Here is a 10,166-nt window from a genome sequence, read left to right as displayed (position 1 = left end):
CAAGTTTCTGTTCTTCATAATCCTTGTCTTGATATATATGAGTGATAAATATTAATACTGTATGAGAAATTGTATTTAATCAACGTCAAAGCACTTGTGAACTTGTGTACTGTAATTTTAAAAATTCAGTTTAAAAAAGACCTATGATACAAAATGAGATTATTACATTTTAGCCTCATGTGGTTTGGATTCTGTTGTTGGGGTTGTTGAACAGGCAGAGATGAAGCTCCGCAATTAAGATGAATCATTATTTTTTGTTTTTTTGTTTAGTATCCAAGTAACTTTTAATTTGAATTGATCTGTTTTTTATTTTTTATTTTCATTAAGTCTACAAACTGTTTTCTTAATGTACTTCCTACATTATTCATGATTAACCGAGAGTGTTGGGCAAGTTACATTCAAAATGCAATTTACTACATATTAGCTACTAGTTATTTTCATTTTAAAATGATATATTACATTACAATATAACTGTTAGTGTAGAGTAACTTATTACTCTACTTTTAAGATACTTTGAACAAAATGCCCAAATAACCTCTACAGAACGATTAAACAACCAAGAACTTTTTAAATAAATGAATGTTCTTGGACTCAGGGACGAGCAGACGAAGGATCACAGTCTGATACATCACGAAATAATAATAAATATTTTAAATTGTAGGCTCATTTATATGAAATACAGCAGACCTACAGCTTCTATTATGAGCTTATAACGACACGACAAGCAAACATCTCTTTTAATGTGCTTTTATTTTAGTCCACAGAACAACGAACACATGGTGTGATTAAAAAATGTAATTTAAAGTATGCTCAGAGGTTTAGTCTTCATCATTAGTCTTCATCATCAGGCTCATTTCAGTCAGAGACTGAACACAGAACTTCTAGGCTCGGCTGTATTAAACACAGAGTCTGTATTAATATGTTCATGTTGGTTTGCTTCACTTACTGAAATATTATCAGTAACATTCCTCTGTTACCGCTGGAGGAAACATATTTCTGTAACACATTACCTCAGCACTGTTAGCTGTTGTCACAAGATACGATTTAAAATGGAAACCTAAAGAAACGTGAGCTGACAACATTTATTCTGATGTTTAGGTTTAATATTGGACCAGAACTGAAAACGATTCGACCTGTCAGAGAGCAACATGAAACATTTGACTCAGACTTCCGGTTGATCCAGCTCAGTGTTGAACCGCTCAGTGGAGATAAACGCTGAAGACAAACATGTTCCGGACTCTTTGGTTCCTGGTTCATCTTCTGTCTGTCTGTCCGTCGTGCGCGCTCCCGGCGCTCTGTTGGCAGCCTCGGGGACGCGCCCCGGTGATCCAGGAGGCTCCGCGCAGAACAGCTTCGTCTCATCTGCAGCTGGACGGAGACTGAACGACGTGGACCGACCGGACCGAGGAGAGGTGAGGACGCCTTTCATGCGCTTTTACGCACAATGTAGACGTTTGTTCTGTGATGTGACGGCAGCAGGCTCGTTAGATGATCATTAATGAACAATTAATGAACAATTAAAATGTTTGAGACAGAAAGTGAAGTGAAGCTCAAATACATGTTTGATGAAGCTGCAGAGAAGTCAGATTCAGACTCGGGTAAAGTTTGTGGCGTTAGGAAAATAAAAGCCTCACAGCTCTCTGACTTTATTTATTTATTGATTTAACCTCTGACACGTGTCCTGATTTAACATGGTGTCAGATACAAAACAGTTAAACAACAGGACAACTTAAAGAATACATGGTCAGTGTGCAGAAGTACAAACAGATTAAAACAATGTGAGATTAGAAATAAATAAAAACATTTACAGCAGCTGATCAGTCTGTGACAGAGACAGGAACGAGTTGAAGTTTGAGGTTGACGGTCAGAAAGTGACATTTTACCTGATTCTGTTCTGACTAACGGATCCAACAACCTGTCAGCTGTGAGTCGAAGGTCTAAAGGGATGAAACAAGTTTATAAGATCTGCAGGTGAATAAAGACCCACGCTGAGACATAAAGACTGTTCAGTAAAGATTTTAACTTGAAACAGGAACATGAACTTTCTGCAGCATCTCTGTGCCAAGAAACACAATCACATCGATCTGTCATCGATCAGGTTATATAATCGTTCTGATTTCAGCGTCCTTGGTGTCGACGCGGGTTCACTCCAAATAACTTTAATCTTTACATTTTCATTGTGTTTGAAATCTCATGAAACAAATATAAGAACACATTCATGTGAAATATGTGATGAAATATGTAAAACTTTGACACGTCAGGTTATTTCAGGTTGGACAGACTTTCTGTGCCGGTTCACTGGAGTCATTTCAGGGTCGTGACCTTAAAAGAATCTGTGCTGAGGTATCAGAGAGTTGATGATCAGCCAATGAGAAAACATTCAGACTGACTCTGCTGTGTCAGCGGTTCAGGACTCTGCAGGTCTCCATCAGACCTGTTCAGACTCACAGAGGAAACAGATTATACAACCTGAATCTGTAATGATCCTTTAATGACGCCGCCACGTGTTCTGATCCGTCTGGAAGTTGCTGACTTGATGGAAAAAAACACCTGAAGGTCCTGAAACTCTGATACAACTGTGATTTTAATGAGATGTGAACGAACCAAAGTTAGTTTGGTTTGACTAAATCTGCACAGACAGCCGTGACTGAAACTGACATCCTATTGATTTGTTTCCCACAATCCTCTGCTGCCTTCACACTCTGGTGAAAGTGTCCAAACCAAACCGCGCTGCGTTCAGGGGCTGTTGGGACGAAACACTCAGAGCAGACGGCACGATAAAGAGAAACAAACGTGACTTTAACTATAATCAGCAGTTTGTTCTGTTGTTTCTCTGATCGTCTCGTCCTGTAACAGAGTCAGAACCAACTTCTGGATCAGTTTGTCAGGTGTTTCATTCACTGGATTAATAGTTGATTTAGTTTCTCAATTTCCAGACAACACATGTTGATATTAGAATATAATGATAATAGAATAAAGATTTTATCCTGAGAAAGAAATCTTTATTTAATGACTTCAGATTGTTTGATGGAAGTTTGAAAGCACAGATCAGAAACTGCAGCCTCTGAGCTTTTAGGACAAAACCGTATGGATTTCCCATCATGCATGGTGTGTGTGTGTGTGTGTGTGTGTGTGTGTGTGTGTGGTCTGAGATTCAGACAGACTTTTGTTTTTTTGTGAAACCGAGACAACCAGGTCCAGATGTGTGCAGAAGAACAAAGAGACATTGTGTGTATGTGTGTGTGTGTGTGTGTGTGTGTGTGTCTGTGTCTGTGTGTGTGTGTGTGTGTGTGTGTGTGTGTGGAGCTGCTCAGTGTTTATGAGATGATAGTTTTGTCAGATAATTACATGAAAACAGTTTTTAAGAGAACTGTTGTTTTGGTGTCAGTGGAGTTCTGTGTGTCCGGGTCCAGACTGCAGCGATGATCCGATCCGTCTGCAGCTCCTCACAGCGTCACCAGTTTCCACTGGTTGTATAATCGCAGCTCCGTCTCCTCAAACACTGACTCACCTGCCTCTCTGCAACATATTTTATAGACACTTTATATAATAATGACGCAGGAACATCACAGAACAAATAAAGAACACGACAGCTGCACAAAGTCGTTTGGATGAAGATTGTTGTTAATTCTTGTTAATTTCCTATCAGGGATGATTTTATGAACTTTTTTATACATTTCTGTCTGTATTATATGTTTTTTTCCCCAACTTTTAGCAATCAAACATACGTCATAGACTTATTTCTGTGACACATTCAGGGTTTCCTTCTCCCGGATACTTAACCGACATTCTTGGTTAATTCTGTGAATACAGTTTTCTTCCCTCATCTTGTCGTATTTTATATCTTGAATAATAATCTAAACTATGATAATAAGAAGCTAGTTTCCTTTGCAGAACTGAATAAACCGTGAGGTATATAGATGCATACAGTATGGATTTTAAAAAGTTTGTAAAAAAGCCTCATCACCTGCTGTGAAGATTTGGCGACCTGGAGTGGATGTTGATTGGTTGTCTGGCAACGTTCAGGCTGCAGGACTTAAAAGTTCACGATCTGGTTTAATTCAGAAAAAGTCAGCGGAGAATTTAAACGTGAGATTTTTGTCAACAAACTTTCTATAAGTTCTTTTGTTCCTGACCGGACCTGAACCCATCACAGTACTCTGTCAGGATTATGCAGCTTTTCTTTAAGTGAACAAAACACACATAAATGTGTGTTTTGTTCACTTAAAGAAAAGTTTTGTTCACTTAAAGAAAAGCTGCATAATCCTGACAGCGATTATGTTTGACTGCAGCGTAATTATGCTCCGGACAAACGTAATTTCTAGGAGTCAGGACGATCATTATGTGGCGTTTCCCCTCAATTATATAAAACACTGTTATGAAACAATGACGTGGCTCCGAACGTCGTCTTTGTCTTCAAACGGAGGAAGACTTTTCTGTCTTGACGTGACTGTTGTGGATAATTTCATCCAGACCGTTGGATCCACTTCTCTTCTTCTTCTGTTCCTCTGAAGGTTTTGTTGCGCTGCGGCTCGTTTAAAAACTCTGTTCTCTTGTTTCTCTTCCAGGATGAAGCGAACAGCTTTCCTGCTGGTGTTTGGAGTCGTGCTGAGCTTCTGTGAGGCTCAGGTATCCACATCACCTGTTCACATGTCATGATGTTTTGAGCATGGCTTAATATTTAGATGAGTCTCGTCATCATCAGCAGATCTCACTTGCAGCCTCAGAACAAATGTGTCAGTCTGTCTTTTGCAAAACACAAGAAACATCATTTTCTGTTTTCCTGGATTCATGTCTGTGTTGATCTGTTCCAGACGGACACAGGAGGCGAGGAGGGTGGAGAGGAGGAACATGTGGAGCTCTTCACCACCCCTCAGACCAAGATGGGCGCCGCTACCTCGGACTTCGGCTACAACCTGTTCCGCACTCTGGCGAGCCGCGACTCTGCCACCAACGTCTTCCTGGCCCCCATCAGCGTGTCGGCGGCGCTGACGCAGCTCTCCATGGGTGACATACACACAACAAACTACATCCAGCACAGTTAAAATCACGCAGGAGGTTAGCTCCGGGAAAACATCTGTGTGATAGAAGAAAATAAGCACCAAGTACAGAAAAAGAGACCTGAATCTGAAATATGTGAGCTCACTTTAAGTTCTTTGAATCCCTCAGGAGGGTCTGAGCGTGCTCAGAGGCAGCTGTTCCGGGCTCTGAGGTACCACACCCTGCAGGACCCGCAGCTCCACAACACCCTGAAGGACCTGCTGACTGCCGTCAAGGCGCCCGGCAAAGGCCTGAGCACCGCGGCACGCATCTACCTGGACCGACGTGAGTTCATGGAGGTTTTAGCCACTGGGTATAAACATCAGGGATTCACGTGTAATCATGCCTCTTATCACTTAAATGTTTTATAATTATCATTTTTTGTCTCAGGACTTCGTCTGAAACAGGAATTCTTCGCGCTCGTGGAGCAGCAGTATGGAGTTCGTCCTAAAGGTCTGCAGGGAGTCGCCAGAGACATGAATGAAGTCAACAGCTGGATGTCTCAGCAGACCGGCGGGAAGGTGCAGAGCCTCCTGACCTCGTCCTTCCCCCGAAACTTCGGAGTGAGCACCGTGAGCGCCGCATACTTTAAAGGTACGTCAAGTTTCCCACAGTCTTTGACAGGAAGGCTGTTTGAATCCACAGTCACATTTCATCACATCAGTTCTCCATGATTGGTTTCCATTCAAACATTTATTTTGTGTTTTCTGTCCTGACAACATTTTCTCTTCTTTAAAAAGTAAGTTTACAACAACAGCTCAACTTTTTCCTGATGGCTTTATGACAAGTTCAAATAATCCATCCATCCATCCATTTTCATCCGCTTATCCGGGGCCGGGTCGCGGGGGCAGCTGCCTGAGCAGGGACACCCAGACTTCCCTCTCCCCAGATACTGCCTCCAGCTCATCCGGGAGGACCCCAAGGCGTTCTTCCTCGGGGTCTCCTCCCAGAGGGACATGCCAGGAACACCTCCCGAGGGAGGCGTCCCGGGGGCATCCGAAACAGATGCCCGAGCCACCTCAGCTGGCTCCTCTCGATGTGGAGGAGCAGCGGCTCTACTCTGAGCTCCTCCCGGGTGACAGAGCTCTTCACCCTATCTCTAAGGGAGCGCCCTGCCACCCTGCGGAGGAAACTCATTTCGGCCGCTTGTATCCGGGATCTTATTCTTTCGGTCATGACCCAAAGTTCATGGCCATAGGTGAGGGTCGGAACGTAGATTGACTGGTAAATCGAGAGCTTCGCCTTTCGGCTCAGCTCTCTCTGTTCACCACGACGGACCGATACAAAGACCGCATTACTGCGGCCGCTGCACCGATCCGTCTGTCAATCTCACGCTCCATCCTTCCCTCACTCGTGAACAAGACCCCAAGATACTTAAACTCCTCCACTTGAGGCAGGAACTCACCTCCCACCTGGAGGGAGCAGGCCACCTTTTTCCGGTCGAGAACCATGGCCCTGGATTTGAGGTGCTGATTCTCATCCCAGCCGCTTCGCACTCGGCTGCAAACCGCCCCAGGACATGCTGGAGGTCCCGGCTCGAAGGAGCCAACAAGACCACATCATCCGCGAAAAGCAGAGATGAGATCCATTGGCTCCCGAACCAGATCCCCTCTGGCCCGTGGCTGCGCCTAGAAATTCTGTCCATAAAAGTAATGAACAGAACCGGTGACAAAGGGCAGCCCTGCCGGAGTCCAACATGTACTGGGAACAGGTCTGACTAACTGCCGGCAATGCGAACCAAGCTCCTGCTCCGGCAGTACAGGGACCGTACGGCCCTTAACAGAGGGCCCCCGACCCCGTACTCCCGGAGCACCCCCCACAGTATGCCACGAGGGACACGGTCGAATGCCTTCTCCAAGTCCGCAAAACACATGTGGACTGGTTGGGCAAACTCCCATGAACCCTCGAGCACCCTGCGGAGGGTATAGAGCTGGTCCAGTGTTCCACGGCCAGGACGAAAACCGCATTGTTCCTCCTGGATCCGAGGTTCGACTATCGGCCGAATTCTCCTCTCCAGTACCCTGGAATAGACTTTCCCGGGGAGGCTGAGGAGTGTGATCCCCCGATAGTTGGAACACACCCTCCGGTCCCCCTTTTTAAATAGGGGGGGGCCACCACCCCGGTCTGCCAGTCCAGAGGCACTGTCCCCGACTGCCACGCGATGCTGCAGAGACGTGTCAGCCAAGACAGCCCCACAACATCCAGAGACTTGAGGTACTCAGGGCGGATCTCATCCACCCCCGGTGCTTTGCCACTGAGGAGCTTACGGACTACCTCAGTGACTTCGGCTTGGGTGATGGATGGGTCAACCTCTGAGTCCCCAGCCTCTGCTTCCTCTATGGAAGGCGTGTCAGTGGGATTGAGGAGATCCTCGAAGTATTCCTTCCACCGCCCGACGATGTCCCCAGTCGAGGTCAACAGCTCCCCACCTCCACTGTAAACAGTGTTGGTGAAGGACTGCTTCCCCCTCCTGAGGCGCCGGATGGTTTGCCAGAATTTCTTCGAGGCCGACCGGTAGTCCTCCTCCATGGCCTCCCCGAACTCTTCCCAGACCCGAGTTTTTGCTTCCGAGACTGAAGTCCCCCAGGAGAACGACGGAGTCCCCGGTTGGAGCACTCTCCAGTACCCCTCCCAGGGACTCCAAGAAGGCCGGGTACTCTGCACCACCGAGACAACGGTGAGAGTCCTATCCCCGACCCGAAGGCGCAGGGAAACGACCCTCTCGTTCACCGGGGAGAACTCCAACACATGGCGGCTGAGCTGGGGGGCTATAAGCAAGCCCACAATAGCTCGCCGCCTCTCGCCGCGGGCAACTCCAGAGTAGAAGAGAGTCCAGCCTCTCTCAAGGAGTTGGGTTCCAGAGCCCAGGCTGTGCGTGGAGGTGAGCCCGACTATTTCTAGCCGGTACCGCTCAACCTCCCGCACCAGCTCAGGCTCTTTCCCCCCCAGTGAGGTGACATTCCATGTCCCCATGGCTAGAGTCACCATCCGGGGATTGGGCCGCCGGGGCCCCCGCCCACGACCGCCACCCATATCCCTCTGCACCGGCCCCTTCTGAACCCTCCCGCGAGTGGTGAGCCCACGGGAGGGCGGGCCCACGTTGCTCGTTCGGGCTGCGCCCGGCCGGGTCCCGTATGGCAGAGACCCGGCCACCAGGCGCTCGCCTGCGAGCCCCAACCCCAGGCCTGGCTCCAGGGTGGGGCCCCGGTGACGCCGATCCAAATAATATTCTGCAAAAATAAAACAACAGCAGCCTTCAGTGATTTAGCAATGAGCACCAAAAGATAGAAATTCTGTTTGTTCCACAGTTCAGTTCAGAGTGAACCCTCTTCACAAACAAATCAATCAAGGATCTTTGACAGTGTTATCAGTTTACAGTATATAGTTCAGTTCAGAGTGAACCCTCTTCTCAAATTAAACCCAACATCTCCGACGCCGACAGAGTTTTCATCATTGTGAAGCGATTCAGAAACTAAAAGTTAATTTCGACTGATGTTGAGTCAGAATAAAAATCCTGATGTGACGCCTCAGTTTCTGTGTGTGAACAGGGAAGTGGGTGACTCGCTTCGGTCAGAGTGGAGCAATGGAGAACTTCCAAGTAGATGGTGGAGCTTCAGTCCGCGTTCCCATGATGCAACAGGACAACTACCCTGTGAAGATGGGCGCTGACTCAGATTTGAGCTGCGTGGTGAGTGTTTCTTTGAAACATGTCTTCAGAATGTTAAACTTCATTACCAAGAACGAACGTTTCTCCTCCAGATCGCTCAGATCCAGATGCAGAACGACGTCAGCATGTTCGTCTTCCTGCCGGATGACGTCACCTCCAACATGACGCTGCTGGAGGAGAGTCTGACCGCCGAGTTTGTTCAGGACCTCTCCATGACGCTGCTTCCTGCCCAGGTGACGCTGACGCTGCCTGCGCTGAAGCTCAGCTACTCCACAGACCTGCAGCCACTGCTCAGCGACCTGGGTGAGTCCCAGCGAACACCGCCGGTGTTTTAGGTTTAAAACAGATGCGAATAAAGATCCAAACACCTCTTTAAAACACTATGACGACGTGTTTCCTGCTTGAATTAACGTCCAAAACTGTCTACTAAAGTTCAGACTTAAGTATCCTCTTGGTGACTGTGTCTAATAAAAGTGTAATGAGATTTTTTCTCCTGTAGCAACACAACATGTAGAGATCAACATCCAAATAACCTGCGACAAGAAATATGCTGACATAAAACTTCAGACTATATCATATATTCCTTATATTTGTTGCAACAAACCTTTAAATTTGAAAAGCAGGAAAATAAGAAAACATTTATTTAGATGAATGATTGTAATTAATATAGTTGCCGACTTATTTTTAAAAATCTTTGAAATAAAATAAAATATCATCTGCAAACTTGAGTATATTTGATGCAACACTTGCTTTCATGTATCTCTTTAAAACAGGAAATGATGTCATTTATTTTCTTCTGGCTCCTCCTCCTCTTTCTTCTTCTTGTACCATTTTTTTCTGTCCTCCATCTTCTGTTCCTCCCTGCAGGTCTCTCTGAGTGGCTCGCTGACACCGACCTGGAGAAGATCTCGGCGCTACCCGCCAAGCTCAGTAGCGTCCATCACAAGGTTGTCATGGAGACGGCGCCCGAGGGGAACCAATACCCCGGCGCCGCCTCGACCCCGAGCCACCTGACCTACAGGGTGGACCGCCCCTTCCTCTACCTGATCCGAGACGAAGTGTCGGGGGCTCTGCTCTTTATCGGCAGGGTGGTCAACCCCAAGACCCTGACAATGTAACACACACACACACGCACGCACGCACATACACACACACACACACACACACACACACACACACACACACACACACACACACACTCTTAGCAGGTCCTAGGAGGGATTCAGGTGTTTTGTGGTGGCAGATATTTGTGAGGATATTTGATTTAATTTGATTCTTTACTTTTCATGTTGAAACATTATTGATCTGACGGACACACACACACACACACACACACACACACACACACACACACACACACACACACACACACACTGACGAGTTTCTCAAAGGATCGTTTTTATAAGAAATCAGATATTGTCATTTGTTCGGGCAAAATAAACACGACAATGAAACGAAA

General features: G+C 46.4%; 1 protein-coding gene across 1 annotated transcript; it reads left to right on the top strand.

The window, feature by feature from the left end:
- Positions 1–1,273: 1,273 nt before the first annotated feature.
- Positions 1,274–10,166, top strand: serpinf1 (serpin peptidase inhibitor, clade F (alpha-2 antiplasmin, pigment epithelium derived factor), member 1). The gene is made up of 8 exons (XM_030437002.1): positions 1,274–1,412; positions 4,569–4,629; positions 4,815–5,007; positions 5,170–5,325; positions 5,431–5,634; positions 8,589–8,728; positions 8,800–9,010; positions 9,575–10,166. Exons 2-8 carry the CDS (start codon positions 4,570–4,572, stop codon positions 9,823–9,825), a joined length of 1,215 nt encoding a protein of 404 aa, XP_030292862.1. The 5' UTR covers positions 1,274–1,412; position 4,569; the 3' UTR covers positions 9,826–10,166.

Source organism: Sparus aurata, chromosome 13, assembly GCF_900880675.1.
Source record: "Sparus aurata chromosome 13, fSpaAur1.1, whole genome shotgun sequence".
NCBI classification, from domain to species: Eukaryota; Metazoa; Chordata; class Actinopteri; order Spariformes; family Sparidae; genus Sparus; species Sparus aurata.
Note: the sequence above shows the minus strand (reverse complement) of the source record. Positions and strands in the feature narration are given on the sequence as shown.

Excerpts from the sequence above, each read along its gene's own strand:
- serpinf1 (XM_030437002.1), top strand. The coding sequence starts at position 4,570 with ATGAAGCGAACAGCTTTCCTGCTGGTGTTTGGAGTCGTGCTGAGCTTC. Across the intron at positions 5,635-8,588 it reads GAGCGCCGCATACTTTAAAG|GGAAGTGGGTGACTCGCTTC; the intron begins GTACGTCAAGTT and ends GTGTGTGAACAG. Across the intron at positions 9,011-9,574 it reads GCCACTGCTCAGCGACCTGG|GTCTCTCTGAGTGGCTCGCT; the intron begins GTGAGTCCCAGC and ends TCCTCCCTGCAG.